Below are 24,078 nucleotides of genomic sequence, written 5' to 3'. Positions count from 1 at the left end.
AGAATATTAATTCATTTTATGTTAATATAATCTTTCTTATATATAAGGGGATGGTAATACAAGTAGATTTCAAATTAATAACCCCTAAATAACTTACTTTGGAAACCCATTATAATTTAATATTAAGAAACAGTGAGAGGTACTCCTGGATACTGGTTTTCTGCTGTCCACAATACAGGTACAGGATGGGCAGCAATACTGCAAGTTTCCCTTGTAGTAACATCAAATGTCTCTTAAAGAATCCACCTTGGATAAAAGGGTCATTCAGTCTCTAATTCCATTTGGTTTCTGATCTGTCAGGAAACATCAACAACTGTGTTACAATGAATGTCAAGCCAAATTATATTTTTTATGATGTGGACATTGATTTAGTAGTAACTGGAATGCAAATTCTGACTTGTTTCTGAACGTTTATCAGACACCGAAAACTTGAAATGAAGGTATGCTACAGTAGACTGAGACTGATACACAAGGAGGCACAGGCTGTATGATTTTAATGCTTATTTTGTATATCTAGTCATATGGTAGTTAATTATTAATAAGCATTTCAACTTTTTAAGATGCATTTTACAGGGCATGAGGTTAAATCCATTACTTCAATGGGTCCAGGATCTCACCCAATATTCTGTTCCTGAAGGCCAAAGGAGTGCCTAGTTTGCATTCCTGTGTTCATCCCAATAGACCACCATACGCTTTTCTTTGTAATAGCAAAGCTCACACTTCTTTTTGTGTCCAAGAGGTTTGTATGATTCAGCACCTCAAAGAAAGTGCTTAACATTTCATGGGATCAGGTACTTAAGGATGAAAAATATATATAAATGGATAGAAACTGCCCGGTCAGTACTTCCCTGGATTTGGGAAAAAAAGTATACTGTGTTTCATTTTTTGTAATGTTTTATGCTGTAAAACACTTTTTTTTTCTGTTCCATAAAGACGTAGCTTTTTTTAAAATAGGAATTAATCTAAATTCTGATAATTCACATGTAGTAAATACATTTTCCATACCGTACCACTCATTTCTTTTGACACTTGCAGGGACTTTGGTTGAAGAAGCAAAATATATTATATCCATAATCAAATTCATGCAGTACAAGGGCATATGCAAATAAGTACTCCCTCCAGTTATGTGCCACTAAGCTGCAACAGGCAAACAAAATGTAAATTACCAGAAAACCTATGATTCAGATCATTGATTGAATAATATTTGTGACAGCTGCCTAATCCCAACAAGGAAAATCAGTACTATGATCCATATAAAAGAAATATTTTTGCCACCTTATTTCAAACTACTAATATCAAGTAACATCTGATGGTTCTAGTTGCTTGTTTATTCAGATAAAATATGCTAGTTGATCTGAATTTTTGAGAGAGAACAAATCACATCTGGATAGAATTGCTATCATCTCTGAAATGAGAATCTAGCAAACATTCATTTAACAGAATTATACAGAAAGGAAGTTTTATTGCTAAATTACAAAAGTATCACATACTTTGTTTCTTCAGAACTACCTCCCTTTAGTGGCCACCTATGACTGTGTTTAAAATCTGAACTTAATGTCAAATATTTCATCCCTACAGTGAAAATTCCCCAGATTTGTCTTTATCTTAAAGCAATGAGGTACCAAGCCTGGGGTTACAGTTAAAAACATAATCCTCTCTGTCCTAATTTACAATCTGCCTGTGAAGGTTTTCTGTTAAAATAGCTTTAAGATAAACGCCAAAAGCACACACAGTGCAGTCAAATGGTGTTATTAATATAACATTTTACACTATTTACATTCTAACCCCCCCCCCAAAGAAAAAAACAAACAAAAAACAGCAGGCACCTTGCACTGGATTATTCAGGAACTATACTGTAGCAAAATGAAACATTGATAATGTTGCCATATAGCATGCATCACAAAGAAAAAATGTTTAAGAAACTTTAAAAAACTTTAAAAATTAAAAATTAAGGATTGCTTCTGTGTAATGGAGCAGAATGTTTAATATGCAGTGCATGTGTGAAAACAAGAGCAAGAGACCTGTGATCTAGTTTTGTAGTTAGAACTTTGTTTTAGGCATGTACCTCCTTCCTCTTGCTGCAAGGATAAATTACATCCTTCCACTTATTTAAAATTTATTATATTTGGGATTAACTTCAATCTACCCAGCAAATAGTGTAGGTGCATTCAAAGTTTAGACAGCAAAGACGGTATTGATTATCTGGTTTCAAGCAGATGGGAGGTCAGCTGAGGCAAACTGCAGGTTTCCTTGCCTACACTTGCGGTTTGCATGATTCAGGACCTTCTACAGTCATGTGGCATGTCCCCTTCTAGCCCAGAGGGGGAAGGGGCAGAAACTTTGTGTAAAGACAGTGACTGAGGAAGTAGTAACCTGGAACATGGAGAAGTGGTAGTGGCATGACGGTCTGAGAACAGCCATGTAGATAAATGCAAGGGAAGTTCCAAGAAACTGCTCATTAGAGCAGGCTACAACAGTAGCTGGGACACAAGGTGCAACTGACAGATGTTACAGCTGAGTTCAGGTTCCTGCAGAACTGGTGAGGAATATACAGGCAGAGAGGAATATATACCCAGAGGCCTTCATTGAGATGTACCAATAACAGATCCTGGCCCAGAAAGCTCCTATTTAATAGAAGACTGAGCTAGAAGAGGTACCCTGCGTACTTGCCCTGCAGATCTCTAATCCTCTATTTAACTGTAAATAGAGAGTTCTTAGTATTTCCCTTGTCAGCATAGTAACATTCCCTTTCACTATGGGTACATCTTAGTATTTTTAGGACTCACCAGAGTTAGCACCCACCTACAAGACATGGTAGCTGAAGTGCATTTTGTGCTTGTTTATGAGTCATGGTAAAAATGCATGTCATTTAAGAGTTTTGGTGTATCACACCACCACACAGTCACCATATCACAGGTATAAATAAGCCTACACGAAAATGACTTCCTGTTGGCACAGAGTTTTGGGGCGGGGGATGTCAAAAGAAAATGTGGTGTGAAGGCTTTTTTTCTTATTCTTGATGAGATGGATGGGATACAGAGTTGCATCACTTACTTGTATACTGCTAACTTGGTTAGATGCTTTAGGTCTTAAGAAAGAACTATTTATAGCAATTCTTTTCATATGTCATATTCCTATGGGACGGTTAAGGTGCAACCATTTTTCCTCATTTTACATTCAGTTTTCAATTTCATAAAAGTGAGTAAGTAACATGAAACAACCCACAAACAAATAAAATCTAAGAAAACTCCACACCCTTTTCATAGCATTTACTAGTCCCTGTAGTTATGTTCTACAGTATGCAAGAAATCAGAACAACTTATTCCTCACCTCCTTCAAAAGCTCACTCAATAACCAGAGCTTCCTAGTTTGGTATCGTCCACTTCAGAAAAAGAAAAAATAGGGTGTAACATATGAAAGACCAAAATGAGAAACAGAGTGCAAAGCAAACTAATTTACTACAAAAAACCCCAAACCCTAGCAAGTTACTGATGCCCTTGGCCATCTAACAGCACATTACTTTGTAACATAATACAGTAGAGGAGTCCAAAAACACAGAAGCCATCAGCAGACTGACCAATGTGTGCTGTTCTGGAATGCTTGCAGCATAATCCATTTGTACTCATGTGTTACTGCAAATAATCTGGAAAACGTGCTTCTTAGGTTTTAGTGTCCACAAGGAGTTTAGCAGTTTAACTAAACTTTAGTATCTTGCAGTTGCGAAAATAGGCAGCTTACTATGCCTATTTCTAGCATATTTTTGGATTGTCCCATGCCTTTTTCTTTAAAGAAAGAAATGGCGACTGAGGCTCCTCGTGTCAACACAAATGAATTATACTGTTACTTTACTGTAGTTGGCTGAAGCTAATATAAATGAGAAATACTCCCTTTTTCACTATCAGATTGTTTCCGCATCAAACTGACAGAGTAGTTAATAAACTCTTGCTGTAGTGGGCTTACCACCGCTAGGCAGTAAACTTAAACAGAATCTGAGAGACACGGAGATAAATTGTTTTGTTGTTTTTTGGGAATGAATATGCAGGATGTCAATCTGCAAATGACAGAAATATAAAAGAATGTTTGAGATCCGTAAAAGCATTCAGTACCTGCAGTTTTACTGAATGCCCAGTGTGGAGGAGGAAGTCGTATACATCAGTATACTATGTATATGGGTGACTTAATCATAAAAACTGGGTTCCCTCATGTCCATAATGCCTGAATGAGTTTGTTTCTGTCAGCAGTTAGCTGTCTGCTCTCACTTGGTTTTCTTAGTCCTTCAGAGCCCAGTCCAACAGCTGTTAGGGTCATTCAGCACCTTGCACCATCAGCTCCTAAGCTCAGGAATTATTCATGTGCATGCAGGAAAAAGCTGCTCTTCCCTTTGTATTACCTATGCTGTGGATAGTCTGTACAAAATGGATTACAGCTAAGCCATAAATGAAGCTTATGATCTAGCAAACAACATAAATTTCATTCAGCATAGTACTATGTGGCACAATGACATGCCAATCTCACCTTTCCACAAAGATAAAAGAACAGGTAAAAGACCCAACAAGAGTCTAAGTCAAAAAAGGCTGCAATTGTCATTAATAACAAATAAGCATGACATGAACAGAAATTCAACCCCTCTTGCCACTAGTGTTATTTTTCAATCTTGTTTGTCTAATGGTAACTTTGGAAATGTGATACTACCACTGTTTACATTTAAGGATCACTTCATTCTTTAATGTTAAATCAGATGACTAATGCTGGCTGTGGAGTGGGATACCATAGCAGTCCTACTTATGCTGATATCTTCATATTGGGGAAAAGTCTGAAGACTGGAAATCTTGCAGGCACTTCTCCCACTCCCCAGAATCACCTTACACTTTTTAGAACATTTTCACATTTTACTGAAGAAGCTACATTTAAATGCATTTTTCTAGGTCTGTCCTGAATTGCGCTGTTGACTCTCTTGTGTAAATTGTAAAATACAAAATAAAACTCCTGTTTGTTACCAAATGTTGTGACTTATTACTTTTTTTTCTAGCACCACTAGACTTACTCATTACTTTTTTCTAGGAACTTTTCTGGATTTTTTTTCAAAATGGAGTTTGAATTTGATACCCCATGAAGGACAGAAAGTACAGAACCTATTAATCCCATCTGCACTAGAAAAGTAACGTATTGCTGATGTTGGTTGTTAGCAATCAGTCCTCCTGAACAGGTGCAAAAAATGAAAATATAGCCTAGGTGGCAAAAATGTTTCCTGGCCTAGTTACATGGTGGCAGTTTGGAGAAAGCAACTCTAATGACATGCTTCCACAGGCACAGTGAACTAGCAGTTACACTACTTTCAGCGTTATTTTCAGGGACAAATGGCATTCACAGCTTTTGCCATGCAATGGAGCAATACTCAAATGCAAATAAGCACTTGGAAAAGCGCTTTTCTTTTTTTTCCAGTTGACCAGAAAACCACTTATTCCGTATCTGGTCCATTTACAGCTGCCACAGAACCAAAAGGAAACTTCGTCTTCTAAACCTTTTACATTTAGAAGCTCCCCCTAACCATCAAAACCAACTGCCATTCAAACACCTTCAACACATTATTTGTTAGGGTCAGCCTGCGGGTACAACCCAACCCAGTCACCACACTGGAACCAGCCATGTGCCAGCCCCACCCTACAGGCCAGATTCAGCCATGGAGCAAGCCTACATGTGGGTGGGACTGAGCACGTGTCATCTACCCTGGGTCCAGATATTTGGTTGCGGGGGAGCAGTAACGAAGGACGCCACCGCTTCCCACCCCCAGATTTCCAGACCCTGAAGCAACTCAGAGGCCAGCCGGAGGAGGTGGCCCCAGAGGCAGTGTTGTCAAGTCTCACAAGAAAAAAAAACGCAGCACTGCCTTTAAAAACAAGCCCCAAACAAGCCCAACCCATCTCAAAGGGAGGGAAATAGGGGGGTGCTTATCAAACCTGTGACTTGAAAAATTCAAGTGACTTTAAAAAAAACAATCCCAATGCTAATTATAAACAGATTTGGCAGCACTGCCTGCAGCATGGATGCAGTCAAGAGGCTGGAGACCGAGTACCACTGTCCACTGCTAGCTGCTCCCAGCCCTTATCTTAAGGGGAGATGCTCACACCCCAGCAAAGGGAAAGCATGAGGGCCACACATAGAGCCACCCCCTTTTTAAAGTATAAAAACAGGCCACAGGCACACAAGTTTCTTTGGGTAAATGTGTTATCTTTTATTAGACCAACTCAAACAGTCTGCAAAGAAAAATTTTTCCAACTATTTGAGTTCGCCTAAGAGAAGATATCTCATCTACCCAAAGGCCCTTACCTGTCTGTGTCCTCAACACAACTACAACCTATACCCCTGTGAAACGGGACACGCGTACTTCCCAGAACCCCAAGCGGCCCGGTCCCGCCCAACTAGGGACAGGGAGCCGCGGGCAACGCCATCACACAAGAGCCTCAGCTTAGGGCTGGCCCTGTCAGTAGCTTCTCCCGCCCCACGCGCCGGAAAGGGAGCGGAAGGGAATAGCAAAGCCCACCCCCACCGCACCGGAAGAAAGCAGCTGCGGGGGACTTAGCCACCCAAGCTCCACCCCCAGGCGCCAGCCGCAGGGACTGCAGTGCGCCTGCGCCGGGCCGTCACTCCGCCTGCCAGGCTGCGCGCCGGCCCCGCCCCTCCTGCGCCGCCGGCCAATGAGTGGGTCAGGACGGGCCGCCCCCGCCGGCACTGACACAGCCGGGAAGGGGCATCAGAGCGAGGAGCGAAGCTGGGGCGGGAGTTGCTCCCCCCCTCAGTGCTGCGTAGGCGGCGGCGGCGGCGCGATGGCGGCCGGGCAGGGCCGTGCCGCGGAGCTGCGAGTGTTCCGGAGCCTCCGCGGGAAGATCTGTGAGTGGTGGGCCGGGGCGGCGGCCTGGGAACTGGCCGTTTCCGCGGAGCTGTGACCGACGCGAGTTGCGAAACGCCGGCGGGAGCAGGAAGTTGTCCCCGGGCTGGGCCGGCCGCGGCGCGGGGGAGCGCCCGGTCGCAGTGCCGGCGCCGCGGGTTGAGCCCGGGAGAAGGGGTGGGTGGCGCTGCGCCCTCCTGGCGGTTGTCGCACGCGCCTCGGCTCCACCGTTTCCCTTCAGTGCGGAGCGGGGGGCTGGTGACGAGTGGTTGCCAGCGGCCCCGGCCTGGCCGCGCTGCCGCCAGACGAAGGGAGCCCGGGAAGGGCCAGAGCAGGTGCGGCGTCCCGCCTGCGTCTCCCGAGCCAGCCGTGGTGTCAAGGGGCCCGTGGGGTCCCGGTGGCATCGGAGCTCTCCACGAGGCTTAGGCCAGGTGGTGGGGCGGGCAGGGGAGCGTGCGGGAGGCCTGGCCCCCTCCTCAGCCGGACAGTGCTCCGCTCTCCTAAGGCTTTGTGCTGAATCCAGGCAGAATAAACTATCTCTGCACTTCGTTCTTCAGCATCGGGTGTGGGGTTTCAACATGAGTTGTTGTATTTCACTCCGAATTGGGCATCCAGGGCACATTGGCCTGCCCGAGTCTAAGCTCACTTGGTTAGAGGCTGTAAAAGACCATAGTCTGCCACTCTGTGCATGTGCTTGTTCTCTTGCAGCCTCTGACGAAGTGAGGTTCAGGCTTGAGAGAGTTTATGTATCTCTGATTTGAGTTAGTTTGTAGGATGCATCTCTACCCTGCCTTTCTCCTAACTCCAGACTATAACAGGGGTTGGCAATGTTTTTGGGCAGAGTACCAACAACGCCTGCAACCTTGACTTGTAAGATGTTGGCATGTCAGGGCCAGATGGCAGGGGAGCTGCGAGGGGCCTGATCCTTGTGACACCAAGTGCAGCTCTGGCCCCTTCCCCCAGTATCTGCCTCGAGGCACGCGTGCCAAGCAAAATGCCTTTAGATGCCATGCTTTGGCACCCATGCTGGGGGTTGCCTACTCCTGGGCTGTACCATGGCTTAACTATCTCTGTTGAATAAACAAGCATTTCCAAGTTCTTTTACTCTTGAGTACTGAAGTTTGGAAAATATGTAACTTCAAACAGTGACTGTGTGGTTGTGGCTCTAGGTTTTATTAAACTGTGTTCAGAATAAATATACATGGGAATCACAGAATCCTCCCAACTGTCAATGTCTCAATAATCTGAATTTTGTCCCAATCAAAAGAGAACCAGATTAGGAACACAGGACATGTTGGGAGATATGGAGTCAGGGGTCTTTGGAGTGACAGTTATACTTTTGGGAGGCCTCTTGTTATCTTATGAGAATGCAAAATGGAGTGAACTCAGGATTAGATTTAGTTTGCTTGTTTGCCCTTTCCCACTACAGGTCATATACAAATTGGTCCAAAAATAATGCAGAAATAATTTTCCGTTTAATACTTCTGCATTATATCCTACAATAATCAAAATGGGAAAGTAGGGATTTTTATTGCTACCAAAGTTTTACCTTCCACTTATTACTCTCAGGACTTTTACCTGTAATAGATGATAGATAGTACAGTAGTTCAAGGGGCTTTACTACCTGTGATAAATTGAAAATACTTCTTTCCTAAAACTGAGATCTGATGTCACATGTATTTTCTATCTAAAAGGAATATGAAAATCCTAAAGACTTGTGTTTAGAGCAAGAGTGGGCAGGATACAGCCTGTGGGCCAGCCTGCCCAGGGATTTTATCCAGCCCATGTAGATCCCTTGGACCCACGTGGCCCAGGCACAGGGAGCAGCCCAAGCCATGATGTGTGTTACTGGTCCCACAGCCCCTGGGCACAAAGCAGGGCAGGGGCGGTGCAGCAGTTGAACTCGGCTTTCCAGTGGCTCGTTTTGGCTGCCAGTGCAGCTGCCAGCCAGAGGCAACCCTCCTGCCTCGGTACCCCAGGCCCTCCTGCTGGGAGTGCCAGACTGAGTGGGCAGGTAGGTGGGGTCTCAGTGGAGACTGGCCTGGGACCCCTGTGGGCAGGGTACACTCAGCTGGGTGGATGGGATGGGGCTGTGGGCAGACAGGGAATGCTGTCGAGGGATGGGGATGGGACCAGGACTGGGATCACAGGGTGGTGACAGTGTGGAGCCAGGGCCTAGGGTAGAGCTGCAATCCATGCAGGGAACAGATTGTGGCTGGGTCCTGACCCTGTGCTGTTACTGCCCCATGATCCTAGCCCCACCTGCCCATTCCACCTGCCTGTGGCCCCATCCCATCATCCCATCCTGCCCATAGGAATCCAAATAATTGCCCACCCATGGTTAAAAAAAAAAAAAAAAGAAGCGTGTTTCATTGGGCACATCTACACATTCATTAATGTGCCATAATTAGGGTGCGTTAAGCTTAGTACCTGTAATTACAGTGCATTAAGTTTGTACCTGTTACTGGCACTACTGTGCATTAGCACAGACGAATGCTTATTTACAATGCTTAATGCAGATTAGACTAAGTCTACTGTGTATTAGCATTCTTTTTGCATGATGTACTAATGCTAAATGCTCATTAGATTAATTTTACTGTGCATCTCATGTAGACACGCCCATTATATACTGTATGTTAGTGATCATACAACAAAATTTGTATCTTGTATTGTAATTTTGGCCACAGTCAAACATAAGGTAAAAGTGATGGCTAATACAGGATTTTGATTTTGTTACAGGATTCTCTTAGAAGCAAGGCAGTATTGTCTTATAGGCACTGATTGCTAAGGAACTTTAGGAAAAAGTGTTGAAAATCGTAAAGAAGACGGTGGAATTAAAAAATAAACAAACAAACACCCCCTTCCCCCACACACACTCATACCCCTGAACCACTGGATGCGCTGCCTGAGGTTCCATCCCGTGCCCTACCCCAGCTGGCCAGTGCCTGCCCCAGCCCCCCAAATTTACCAGCCAGAAGCTGCTCTCCAAGTAGCCCCAAGCTACTCTCCAAGCTGTCGGGCTGCATATCGGTAGTCAGCTAGGTTTCAGCCCATATGGCTCATTAATAATCGGGCATTGGTATTAGCCAAAAGAATCTTTATTGGTGCACCCCTTGTAAAACCTGTAAGCTAAATCAGATTGGTTGTCTTTTCTGCCCAGTAACGGAATTTAAAAGTTCCAACCTTCCTATTGTAAAGCCAAGCTGTCTGAATACTTGCGACTATCCAGGCCCTGGATGAGAAAAGATGAGAAAATCATGCGTCTGAGTGATGACTAAATATCACATAAAATTGCTTTTCCCTTTTTGTTTTTTTCCTTCCTTATGCCTTCTATGGGGATTTATTCAGGTAGCAGCATAATATAGATATAGTAACTAAGGGATGATTGAACTTATCTCTTGGGCAAAGCTACTTCTAATGTGCTAAAGCTCTAAACGGCTTCAACTGGTCAATAAGTAAAAGGAAAACGGAGAAAGGCTTTGATTCTTTACTTCAGAGTTGGACAATATTCACTATTACCCTGCCTCCAGATGCAGTAAAGTCTATCTCAATATGAAGGCTACAAAACAGAAGTTTTTTACTCACAGAAAGACAAAGATTGCTTTCTTCCTTTTTTCTTCCAGTCCCACTTCTAAAGGTAGGAGCTTTCTAAGATATCAAGACTTAAACATTTTGACAGCATGTATAGAGGTACTGTTTCAAAATAACAGTTGCTTGTTTTGAGGGGGAGTCATAAACTTTTTTTAAGTCTTGATATATTTGTAAAGCCTGAGCATAAAAACAGTGCCAATAATGCTATAGTAAGTGTGTGTGTGTGAGTGATATTCAGACTATATAGTATTTGTACGTAGATTGGGGGGTTTTTGTTTGGTTGGGTTTTTTTCCCCACTTGTCCAGGACAATCTGCATATCTCACTCTGAAACTACTCAGATGCAGTAATCACAAGCTACAATAATCAGAAATGCTCCTGGGATTACTTGCTTGTTGTATGGATCTCCTTTATTTTATTTTTTTCATTCCCTCAGTTTATACAGTGTTTGCTAGCATGTAGTATTTAAACTAAGTCTTGAGTATTCTATAATGCTGTTTTCTACATCATTTTTCAACATCAATTTACTGTATCTCTGAGTTTTTTTCTTTCCCTTGGGAAGTGGGAGGGAAGGAAGAAGTTGGTTGGATATAGGGAAGGATTGTGTTCAAAATTGCTCACTGAGATTTTGTGGAAGAATTTTTTTCTTTTTGGCTGTGGAAGAATTTCTACAGTTATAATACATACTATCATTCCTGTGTGGGCTTATTCTGATTTTAAAGGGATTACTTCTGTGACCACAAAGGTAGTTCATTCATTTTCCATTAGGCCATCTCTCTTTCTGCTAAAATGTTTGGTAGTCCTTAAGAATACTGACATCTGGCCTTGAACCAGGGCTAACACTAAGAGCTATGTTTATGACTTGCAAGCTTATTTATTTTGGTAGGCATTTGTTCTTAGGAACCTTGTCCAGTTCACTACAGTAGCGATTGTCATCCAAGGAATTTAAACAGGATGTATAAGATTCTGTTTGAAGAATACGTGGGGAAAAGTTTCAGGCCCTGAGAGTCATAAGCAGCAGAAAGGTGGGGAAAGACCCAAGAAGATAAGGTGCAGGTATATAAAACAAGACTTGTGAGCATGTAGCATTTTGCAAGAGACAAAAAGACAGAAGCTTGTGGAAAATGAGGACTTACACATTGCAAATTTGGAAGGTGCTTGGAAAAAGTAGCAGAAGTATACGGTTGTCTCCTGTGGACATAGTCCTCTATTACTCATCCAGTCTGTGGGACCAGACCTACAGGGGTGTCTATTTGACACTCCTTCCCCCCACCCCTCACCCTACATCAGGAAACACACCTTTTAAAACTTCAGTGCCGAGATGGAGATGAGATGCAGAGCAACAAATATTCCTGAATAGAAGTGACACAGTTGGTTTATAAGAGGTACCAACTATCTTTGCTGCTTCACTGTAAACTGCTCTGGAGACCGTGAATGTCCTGTTCCTTGTGAAATCCCAGGACCTGAATTCCCTTTTTTTTTACCTCAGGCTTTTAATATGATTGAACGGTTCCTAAAAATCCTGTTCCTAAAAATCATATTCTTCCTTGCCTTTCTATTCTCTTTCTTTCCTTAGGTTTCATGTTTTCTTAAGCTTCTTCCCTTTCAGTAGTTGATGTTCCTCTTCTGTCTTCATCCAGCTGGTTATGGTAACAGATGCACTTTTTAAAATCCTGGAAAATGTTAGTAAAGTAGTCATAATTACAAACCAGATGATGTTGTAGTGATTAAGACTTTCTGTAACAGACTTCTTAAAACATAGAGTTTAAATACAATACTGAGTGATAGCAGTAGTTTAGTTATGTATGGGTGCATCTACATGTTGCTCTAAGGTAACGTAGTGACGCACTATGTTGCTGTACTGCACATTATGGCAACATAGTGATCACATGGGTCTACATGCGATTGGCAGCTATGTCACCGTAGTGGTGAAATCTAACCGTCCACTATGAGTATGGCATATTAATTGCCCATACTGCATCCTGCTTCAGTACTTCTAAAAGGAAATACTAAAGCATGGTGACGTAGACGTGCCCTGTTTGTCTTGTGGTCCTATCACTTTAGCTAGCTGGCATCTCCAATTTTGTGGGTGTAGTCTGTGCAGGTATTACAGGGTGAATGAAATGGCATAATCTTCTGAATCAGTAGCAAAGTAGGGTTTTTTTAATGTTGTGTGTTGAAGTTCCTTTTTTTTTCTGCCTGAAACACAGTATAAAATCCCAGCTATTTGGTTGTTAGAAGTACTTGCAAGAGTAGAGTGTGTTAACTCCTGCTTTACCTCTTCTAAGGCTACAGTTGTGGGGTATATAACGTTTTTTCAATAAACTCTTACTGTGGGCTACTTTAAACAGATGTTGTGTTGCACAGGGGTGAATGGAAGTAACCTATGTGACTGTACAATATCTTTTGAATACTGAGTGAAAAACATGTATATTGAAGTGTAAATATGTAATTTTTTATGCATTTAAGAGTAGATATTTAAAATACTTGTAGCCAGTAAGTCTGAGGTTTTTTTTCTTCCAGTGTTTAAGATTTACTTTGTTACTTTTATTAACAGGTGATGCCAAAAATCTAGTTCCATACTCTGGACCCAACAAAATGAGAGATTGTTTCTGTACCATAAACTTAGATCAAGAAGAAGTTTTTCGTACCCAGGTAGTAGAGAAATCTTTAAGGTAAGTCTTAACATTTTTAGACTAAGCCAACTAACTTATGAATCTACCATGATCTGTCCCTTATGTCCCCTTCTCTCCTTTCTTAAAAATGCCTACACTTATTTTCTTATTCTTGTTCCTGAGTAATTTCCTACTGTGTGCAAGTGTGGTTTTAAAAATGGGAATGAAGTGCTGTGGGGTGGGCAAAACTGCCCTAATAACAGGGATGTCTTAAAAGTAAAATAAAAACAGATTTTAACTGTATCCCATGTGCTTTTAAAGAATAGCCAGTTTTATTTTCAAAGTTTGTTTGAAAGGGATCTGGAACAGGGGTTCAATAAACCAGTTTAACCTAACTCAGTCAAGTCTGATACTACATCCATCCCAGGCTTATTTTAAACTGGTTTTGGCCATTTTGAAAGTGACTTATGTGCACTGCACTTCTCTTGTGTTACAGATGTGAACTGGTTTCCTATCACTTATACTGGTTTATGTGTACCTTTTTTGACCATTAGGACAAATATCTTTCATATTTTGCATTTGTGTAATGTACTATATGCAGTTAAATCAAATGATACATTTTATGTTGCCCTTTGTATTATAAAAGAGAACAAACAGAGATTACGCTAACAAAAGTAAATAATACACCTCTAGCAACAAAATTAAGCTAGATATTTTGAAGGACAAACTTTAAAGTTTGGTCCTAATTTGAAATGTTTCTAGAGGGGCCTTTTAATTACTGTTCTGTATATTATGCTGACTTGAGTGAGGGGAAACAATAAAAGCTTTGTTGTATCTACTGCTTTTAGTGCTGCAGAGCTAAAAGATAAATTGACAGGACTGTCCAACTTTTGGGCACCCAGGGGCCACTACTCACTGCATGGACTACAGGTTTGGAGGCTGCTTGCTGTGCTGGTGGTACCCCCTGCACCCCTGCCCTTCCTTCTTCCAAGGATTTCTTCCTTTTTCATGGGGTTCTCCTTCTCCCTGAAGGCTTACCAGCCCAAACTGAAATGTACTTGTTTGGACTGCTATTTGATAACTAAATTACTTTAGCTGGCGTAAGTGAAGAAAGTTTTGAAATGCTTTTATGGTGATCATAGCATGTGTAATTTTCTTATTCTGAGGAAGAGTAAGAGATGATCCCTGCTAGGGTTGTGCAAAGCAGCTATGTTTCATTTTGGTTTTGGATTCAGTGTTTTGGAGGGACAGTGATTCATTTCAGTGTTTTGGATCACTGTCCCATTTCCATTCGGTTTAATCTGTTTCAGAGTTTTGATGCTGTTTCAGTGTTTCAGCCATAGGCTATAATGGGAATCACTAAAATGCCTATAACTTCATTATTTCTTGCCTGATTCGAATGAAAATAGCAGGGATGATAGCCCCTTCTAAGGGCATGAAGCCTGCCAACCAGCAGCATACCTATAGGCTAGGGAACTCCCTTCTTGAAAGCACAGTGACAGAAAGAGATCTTGGAGTCATTATTGATTCCAAGATGAACGTGGGCCGCCAATGTGAGGACGTGGTCAGTAAGGCTAACCATACCTTGTGATGCATCTATAGATGCATCGCAGGCAGGGCCAAGGCGGTGATCCTCCCTCTCTATGCAATGCTGGTCAGGCCACAGTTAGAGTAATGTGTCCAGTTTGGGGCTCCGCACTTTAGGAGGGATGTAGCCAGCATCAAGAGGGTCCAGAGGAGAGCCAGTCATGATCTGGGGACAGCAGTGCAGACCCCATGAGGAGAGGCTACGGGACCTGAACCTGTTTAGCCTTCACAAGAGAAGGCTGAGAGGGGACCTGATGGCCATCTATAAACTTACCAGGGGGGACCAGCAGGGAATGGGAGAGACCCTGTTCCCCCAAGCACCTCCCAGAGTAACAAGGAATAACAGCCACAAGCTGTTTGAGAGTACGTTCAGGGTGGACATTAGAAGGCACAACTTCATAGTCAGGGCAGCTAGGATCTGGAACCAGCTTCCAAGGGAAGTGGTGCTGGCTCCTACCTTGGGGGTCTTTAAGAGGAGGCTTGACAGTTACCTAGTTGGGGTCATATGAGCCCAGTATTCTCTCCTGCCCAGGGCAGGGGGTCAGACTTGAAGATCTACTTGGGTCCCTTCCAATCCCACATGTATGAATCTATGAAATTTCAAGGAGATGGATGAAGAGGTTTTTGTGAAACTGCACCTCAAACTGCTCAAAGCTAACCTCGTATTACTTGCCGATAGCGGCAATATACTGTCATCCCCCACGCACATCCAGAGGCTGGATTTTGGATGGTTTAATTTTATTTCAGAGATGTTTTGGAACCTTCCGCTTCATTCTGGATTCAGTGTTTCGGGCACCAAAACGGGCCAAGACACCTCCCAAATAAAACGCTTGCCAACATTTCACACAGCCCTTATCCCTGCCCACTGGCTTTGAAGGAATTTCAATTAACAAGTGGCCACAGGAGGCAGTAGCATAAAGATGGGTGCATGAGTGGGGGACAAGCCCCAGGTGCCTAGGGGGTGTAGGCAGAATAGACTGGGGGGTAGTGTCTCATTCTCCCATCCACTTCTGCTTACAGTGGCAACATAGGACTGTGCATCAGTAACTGCAGGTACTCTAAGAAATGCAGCAGAATGTGGTTGCGGGGAGGGAAATGCTGCGCCCTTTTTTTGCTGTCAAAATCAGGAGGGTGTTTTTGTTGTTTTGGGAATTGTTTGCCACCTTGACCTGGGTGTCTTCAGCAAAAAGAGGTGACCTTTCACCATTGGCAGTAACTGCAAACTTTAGGCATTGCTCCTATGCACTACTGGCTGCTGGGGCCTACAGAACCAGAAGGTACAGGGGGAAGGGGGCACTCCTGGCTATTTGGGCACATGCTCTGAAAGTAATGGGAGGCATGAATGGGAGTGAATAATATAACTGGTTTGGGGGTAAAGCCATTTTAGATTTGGGAAATAAGGGATCTCGAAAACTAATCTTACTGTGTGTATGTAATGTTTAAAATCTGTTAGATGCTCTCTACATCTCCAAGTTGCTAATTTGCAATGAAATGATTAATTTTTGAAACCAGGATACCTTTGTGGTGTACATGAAATGACATTGCAAGTCTTGTGCTGGGCACTGTACATTATTGAATCATAGCTGGAATTATTTCTTGAAATTATTAAATATTCTTTTAAATATTTAAATAAATATTTGATCATTTATAATTTTCCTCTTTCTTTCTAGCCCCTATTTTGGTGAAGACTTTTACTTTGAGATTCCAAGAATATTCCAATGCTTATCCTTCTATATTTATGATAAAAGTGTTTTACAAAAAGATTTCCGTATAGGTAAGAATTAGTATAATCTATAAGCATTACTAAAAATAAATTTGACTGTTGTAATTAAATAAAATATTTGTGTCCAAAGGATAAGGATCTCTTGTATAGACTACTCTTAATTTGTTCCCTTGTTTCAAATAGTTAAACTGTAGTACTGTTACCTCAACATTTGCAAAATGAATAAATATCTAAAACAGATTTTTGTTGCCTTTCTGTATTGGATTGTAACCTGGTGGTTTTGCTGATTTAATAGTTATAGAACTATTCACCATATTCTGCATTTCAGAGGAATATTTCATATGTCTTCCTCTTCATTTTGTTTTTTCCATTGATGTTCCAATTAGAATATTTGGATTGCTGGGGGTTTTTTTGCAGTTTTACTAAAAATACAGGTTTTTACCTTTTTTAGAAACTATTCTTCTTATTCTGTAAACCTGGCAAGCTTTATGGTAAACATTCTTATAACATTGGAAGGTAACGGACTGTTCTGTAAGGTAGATTTGTACTTCATGGTCTATAACATGCAAGTCTACCTTCTACCTGCCTTCAGACTAACATAGCTTACCACCTCTTGCTTCCTGTTCACTGTATAATTGCTTTATTTTAGCAGGTTTATGAGGGTTTTGGGGTAAGTAGTTCTTTACATATTATTGAACTTCAGTGTCTTTAATTGAGGAAGGAATCCATTGAACCTTCATGTCAAGTCATTTGATAAACAGCCTTTCACACAGTAGTCCAGCTTTAATTTCCTACTTAAGAAATCTTCAGAATCTTTATTCTTTAAAATATTTATTTTAACTTATGGTGCACCAATAAAGACTTCTTGGGCCGATACCTATGGCCAGTTATTAATGAGCCATATTGGCCGATACTGATCCTATTGCCAATATGCAGCTTGGAGAGCATCCAGCTGGTAAGTCTGTTGGGGAGAAGGGGTGTGGGGGGTGCAGATCAATGCACCCACAGTAAGGGAAGGGCTATGGCAGGGGTAGGCACTACCCAACAAGGGCAAGGCGTGGGATGGAGCTGCGCGCAACTTGTCCGGAGGGTGCACAGAGGAGAGGGGGCTCCTGCCACTGTGTACACCCCCAGGGAAGGCATGGGGGGGTACATTCCCCTCAGATCTACGTGCAGGACAATGCTGGGCTGCTGCTATGGACTGGGGGGAGCGCGGGGCTCTTACCAGCGGGAGAGTAGGGGCCAGGACTGCGCTTGCAGTGATGGCAGCAGCACTGGGAGGTGGGGTAGGGCAAATTCTGAGGTGGCTGTAGCCCACCCCATAGCCCCGCTTGCAGCACCGCCACTGCCCACCCTGAGCACAGCACCAGCCCAACACCCTCCGCCAGGAAGAGCCCAGTGCTGTGTCTGGTGCCAACCCATAGTGGGCAGCCCATGCACAGATCTGAGAGGCACATGCCTCCCCTAGAGGTACGCACGTGCTGCAGCAGGAGCTGCCTGCCTCCCTTCCCATGTCCTGGGGATGAGCTACTTGCCACCCCAGCCTCACTTCTTCCCTCACCGTGGGGGCCTTGATCTGCCCCCCATATACATGCACCCCTTCCCTCACCTCCACAGCTTCCTCACCCTAACAGATTTAACAGCCAGGCACTGCTCCCCAAACTGCTGGGTTGACTACGTGCATGCTGTGGCTGTGCACATGCACACAGGATTTATCGGTGATATTATTGGCCACATCAGCCAAAAAATGCCAATTGCTGATAATGTCAATTTTCTTTTTGGTGCTGATATGATATGGACTGATGTATTGGTGCACTTCTAATTTTAACTTTAAGTTAGAAGTACAGTTTCTATTTTATTTAGTATTATTCTTGTAACATCCCAGATAATGCAATTAAATATTGTTTCTGTACAGCCTTTTTCAGTGTGTTCTCTATGTAGTTTGTCTCCTGTTTGTGTTTAATCTTTCATGCACCACTAGAAAGAAGAATGTTTTAAATAACATACTTACAGTTTTTGTGGTCTTATAGTCTTAAACTAAACTCTTTTTAAAAACTGACTAGCTTTTCAATTGAAGGCCCTTAAAAGCAGAATTGTTGGTTCCATGGGAAAGTTACCATTATGTCATTATGCTTTTTTCTGTAGGGAAGGTGGCAATCAAAAAAGAAGACTTGTGCAGATATGCCGGCAAGGAGAAGTGGTATTTGCTTCAACCTGTTGATTCGAATTCAGAAGTCCAGGTAACTATTAAAACTAGAAAGAAGTAAATAAAAAAATGTACACATCAGGTGTACATATTGGGTGTGATACAAAATGGGCAGGGAAAAGAGAGCACCTGTGACTTAAAACTTCACTGTGGATAGTTATATTTAAATGAGGCGTTTTTCCCATGAGGTTTTCAGGAAATAGAAATTGAAAGAATAAACACAAGATAAACAAATTGGAGTTTGTTTGAATGATGCAGGAATGAGTGACTGGTGTTCTCTTCCTGGTGGTTTCTAAACACTTGACAGATTGTGAAAAAAAAGTTGTTTTTCAGAAATATATTTGAGACTGAAGTGAGTTTAAATTTCCTGACAGGGTTGTCTCAAGGAACTTCCAGAAATATGGTGGCAATTAAGTGGGGAAGTTGACCCAACCTTCCTTTCAGATGGGAGAAGGGAGAGTGAAATTTAAACAAGCTTCTTAAAAATCTCTCTTAAAATATTGTTGCTGTGGTCACAATAACTTTTGTAGTTTTTTAGTACAGCTTTCCCAAACTTAAAGATACACATGTTAGATGTGTGTGTTCTTCTAACCCCACAAACCTTCACTAGTTTGGTCAGGAGGAATAACTTTCTGTAAATGGAGAGTCAGGGGTTGAGATTGTTACCATATTTGAACATATAGACTAGAATTATTCATTTGTGTGTTGTAATTCCACACACAAAGTGAGTTTACATTACAGCTGTGGGCCCAAACTTGTTCTGAAAGTATTATTATACAAAGCAATATCTGAATTATTATTATATCCTCTTATAACTATTGGCTTAATTGTTTCATTCTTTCCCCAATACCATAATAGTCTTAGTCATATATTTCCAGGAAGGTTCTTTAGAATGAGTTTCAGAAACATTGTTTGGACATTGTTTGGCTCTCATTCACTGAGAGATGTGAGGAACAGTAGCTTGCATTTAATTGTACTCTGTGGGTGTATTTATACATATGCTTTCCTGTGAAGTAGATTAATTAGTTCCTCAGTAAAACATCACCATTTACATGTGTACTGGTGGTTGGGTGCAGTAAATTAATTGACTCTGCCATAAGGATTGGGATGTGAACTACATCTGGGGACAGACCATGTCAGGAAGCTCAGAGAGCAGAGTCTAGGATCAAGCCAAGTCAAGGGCATTTGAATAGTAGATGGAGAACGAGGCTTCCCACAAACCCAAGTCAGGAAGCCTGGAGATCAGGGAGTGGGGTGTAGGGGAAAGAGTGGTTGTGGGTCAAGTAGGGTCTTGTTAACCTGGATACTTTTCCCCATACAAGCCCCTGAGCCAGAAAAGGAAGTGGAGGGTCAGCTGACCCTGGTTGGCTGCTCCAGTGATGGGGCTGATAGAGGAATAGATCCTGCTGCTGCCTTCATCAGTCTGGTTGATCAATGGAGGTTCTGATTTTTCTCTGTTAAAAAATCCATATTTTTATGTGATTTTTTTAAAAAAAAAAAAAATTAAATGCACTATATTTACAATTTTAAAGCAATTTAGACGCCTACCAGCACCTCTACCATTATAATAAAAGAACTTTTAAACATACGTTTTGGTGTTTGATTGGTGTTTTTATCATGGAAAATCAGAGCTCCTCCTGCCTCTTTCACTCACCAGGACACAGGTCCAGAACGGCTAGCCCCCCACATCTTTGTGGTGCCAAGCAACCCCAATAAGCCAATGCCCTGTCCCTCTATGCTGTTACCCCTTACTCCCAATCCACAGCCTCCCAACCCTGCCCCCCATGCCCTCTTCACACATCACTTACACCTTGCCCCCAGCTTTGCTGGTGCCTCTCACTCCTGACCTTGCTGCCCCCAGGCCTCAGCCCACCAGTGTGTGGGCATGTGCCCCGCCATGCCCTCTCCATGCATTGCTTATGCCCCATTTTCTGCCTCCCCCCATCCCCCAGCTTACCTGCAGGACCCGTTCACCACACCGTCTGGCTGCATTGCTGGCCATGTGCATGTGTGTGTGCACATACATGTGGCTCCCTGCCTCTGATTGCCCTTCTCCTGCTTCCCGCAGCCCCCTGCAGACTGGAACTCTGCCAGCCTGCAAGAGGAAAGCCCTGGCAGTTTTTTCCTTTAAGGGGAAAGTCTTTGATTTTCTGTGGAAAACTCAGATCCCTGGTGATCAGCCATACAGCAGCAGGTCAAGGTGAGCAACCATGTTGGCCAGACTGAGGCCTCAAGTTTGAGGCTGTGGCCTGACAGTCGGGCAACTAAAATGTTATCCTCCCAAATCAAGTGTACTAGACTACAGTGCTTGGGTCACTTTTTAGAAAGGGGAGTTTGAACATGCATACACTAAGTCAGCTTTCATACCTGTGTTATTTCAGGGTTGCTTTTTTAACTGTATCTCTGAGAATCCTCTCAAGTACTGATGAAGCTGTATCCCTGTTCTGCATATCTTACTGCCTAGAATATCTGCTGCAATACTCTTGCTATAGTTCTGTTGTTACAGTTAAAATTATAGTGCTGAGCCCTCAGAACAGGTGGCATGGGTTTGTTGGAGAAACTAACTTTCTGTTATGGATGCTGGTTAGGCAAAAATTCATGGTAATATGGAAGTGTTGGCAATTGAAGGCATATTCCTGTAGTAGGATAGATGTTGAATCTTGGCTACTATGAATGACAAATTATTCAAGTCTGGGAAGTAAGTAAAGGGTAGGGAAAAAAGAAGTATCTGAGCTGTAGGAGACTGAGCTGTGCTGAGAAGACAAAGTTATTGACATGTATTTGACTGGACACGTAATGGGAGATTTGGAGGGAACTTGTGGGTGGAATCTCTGCAACTAGTTCAGAAGTGAACAGCATGTCTGAAATAAGCATTTAGGATTATATAACATGCTGTAGCACCTATGACTATATTGCATAACTTATTAGGTATCTCAGAGCCCTACATTACTTTCTAGGCATGTTGTAAGGCCTTTTTTTTAAAAGGCTTTTATTGAGCTGACCTAACTGGTAAGTTCTTTAGTATCAGTCATGTTTGGATTAAACACCAGAAAAGGCAAGAAATCAGATAATGTAGTTTTTATTTAAAATACCTGGGTTTTTTTACATCCCTTAAGAAAAACTGTCATTTTTTTCTTTTTAAAGGTGGGAGGAAGAGGCCTTTCAGGCTGTTTGCAGGACTGCATTTTCAGTTTAGGGTAGGGGATTCATAGATTATGAGGCTAGAAGGGACCTCAGGGTGTCCAGACCCCCACCAGGCAGGAAAAACAACTGCATGCCCACAACCTGGGTGGAGGGATCTGGATCCAGATCCAGACCCAGCCTTGAACTTCTGACCAGGAGCTCAGCATGCACACCCCTAAACCAGGCAGCAAGCCTGAAGACCAGCTGTTGTCTAGCAGACACCTGGGTCAGAACCTTCCCCACTCCAGTCTTGCACCTTCAAAGGTCAGCGCATGGAACAAGGCCCCACACTTGCCTGAACAGGGACTTGAACTCTGGATCCTCATTTAAAGTCTGTTCTACCAACTGAGTTATCCAGGCCTGCTGGGTAAGGCAGCCAGCATATGTTTGTAATTTTAATGACAAAAAACTGGAATCTTTTCTTAGTGAATGCAGTTGTACAGAATTTGCATTTATCAGGGGACATCAAGCATCAGTTAGTTCAGAAATGAAACTGCTGAACAACTTACAATGCATGCTTATAAAAAGTTCTGTAAGCATACAGTTGTGTACATGTTTTTAACTGCCTAGGCATAGTTGACACAAAGACCTAGTTTCTCAGAACTGTTTTTGCTTCTTCACCCTCACCTCAAAGAACAACAGATCACAGTTGTGATGTTTTGATTGTGCTAAAATGTCAGGTTGTCTTAAAAAATTGGCCAGTGGTCATTAAAGAAAAGATGTTGGGATTCTTAATATGTATTCTAAACAAAAGAAAATGCTTTCCCAAACAGTGATTTTAGTGCATGTGATGGGGAGGAAAAGAGTGAAAACAGTGTATCTAAACATCTTGGGTGTAAAGGAGAAGTTAATTTCACAATGAAAATTAAATTGGCAGGCGTTACTTTGATTTTTGTGGGCCACTGCTACAAGTGTGTTCTAATGTACAGGGTGTGGGGCCTAACATTTGTGTGTGCACAGAGGTGATTTTTTTTTCACCACAGTTAATAATTGTAATTTTAATTTAATGTATTGAAGAATTTTTTTACATTTTAACCTTGATATTTTATATATTGTGAAATGTTGCAAGTACAGTAAAATCTGTTTTAACTTTTAACTCCCAAGTTAATTGGTAATGAAGACCGACTATGCATAACTGCCAAATTCGTAGTTAACTGTTTTCAGCTACCCAAGATGTGTTTTGAGGCCATGTTAATGAAGAGAAGATATTACAAATTCTGTTTGCAAATTGTATGTACTCTGGCCCACTGCTTGAGACTTCTGCCATTTATACAGATAAATTTGTTACTGGAAAAAATCAAAGTTCTCCTTTGATTAAAAAAAATTATTTCTAATGGAGTAGAAGTCAAGCAAAGATTTTAGTTTTTATATTTGTACATATTGCCACATAGAAGGTATACAGTAAAATGGAAGAATTGGCTCAACAAGACGTAGATGATCAAGAAAAGCTGAAGTTTATTTATACTTTGAGCAACTGCAGACTTGACAAATGCTGTGGAGGTCATAGATCAGTGTCTTCAAGCTGACTTGAAGCAAATTCCATGTGCAGTCTTAGTGTATCTATTTGCATGTGTGAAAATGGCCAAGGATTTGTGCACAAATTCTTAGAACTCTAGTGAGGTTCAGTGCAGTGACCAAGACCAATGGTAGTAACTTTTTCCAGCTGTGAGCTGAAATGACCAGCTTAAGTTGGAGACAGGGAGGTAAACAGGTGCTAGGACCTGTCCACAGCAAGCACTCCTGCCCCACACTGCCCTGGTGGCTCTGGGAGAGCGTCCATAGCCAGGTGTAGATTGCCAGCCTTTGAATAAGATAATAGTGATGTGTTTCCCCAATGACTAATTCATCAGATTTCACTGTGCTTCATTAAAGCCTTTTAAGTGGAAATTTGACTAGTGATTGCCATTATTATGGCAACAACATTACTTAAAACGGTTTTCGTAAATCTGGTTCAATAACTTGAACACTGGACTGGTTTCTATTCTTAGCTTTTCTTCTAATCTCTTGTGACTGTCTTCCTTTTGCTTATCCCTCTGTAAAATGGGGATGACTAGGTTGATTTTGTATACCACTTTGAGGTCTCTAAATCTAAAAAGGATTAAAAGTTGTATGTGAGAAGCGAAGTAGCTTTTAATTGGCTGTGAAAGTATGTTGGTAGGGTTTTTGTCTAGAAACAATAGAGCAATAATTAAAATCCAGTTACAGGTTGGTTTAAAAATCTGCACTGTTCTGCACTGAAGCTCCTTTTGAGAGTTGTAATATTTTTCTCAGTGCATTTATATAAGAAA

The 24,078-nt window shown here is 42.1% G+C and overlaps 1 protein-coding gene across 1 annotated transcript in view; it reads left to right on the top strand.

The window, feature by feature from the left end:
* The first annotated feature begins 6,683 nt into the window (after positions 1–6,683).
* Positions 6,684–24,078, top strand: part of RASA2 (RAS p21 protein activator 2) — a 92,012-nt gene continuing 74,617 nt past the window's right edge. The window contains exons 1-4 of the mRNA XM_019532995.1: positions 6,684–6,888; positions 13,034–13,151; positions 16,349–16,452; positions 18,547–18,641. Of these exons, the coding sequence (XP_019388540.1) occupies positions 6,696–6,888; positions 13,034–13,151; positions 16,349–16,452; positions 18,547–18,641 (510 nt within the window). The 5' untranslated portion in view covers positions 6,684–6,695. The remainder of the gene's footprint in view (positions 6,889–13,033; positions 13,152–16,348; positions 16,453–18,546; positions 18,642–24,078) is intronic.

Source organism: Crocodylus porosus, unplaced genomic scaffold (assembly GCF_001723895.1).
Source record: "Crocodylus porosus isolate Cpor-Errol unplaced genomic scaffold, CroPor_comp1, whole genome shotgun sequence".
Classification (NCBI taxonomy): domain Eukaryota; kingdom Metazoa; phylum Chordata; order Crocodylia; family Crocodylidae; genus Crocodylus; species Crocodylus porosus.
The sequence above is the reverse complement of the archived record's forward strand: the minus strand, read 5'-3'. Positions and strand labels throughout refer to the sequence as shown.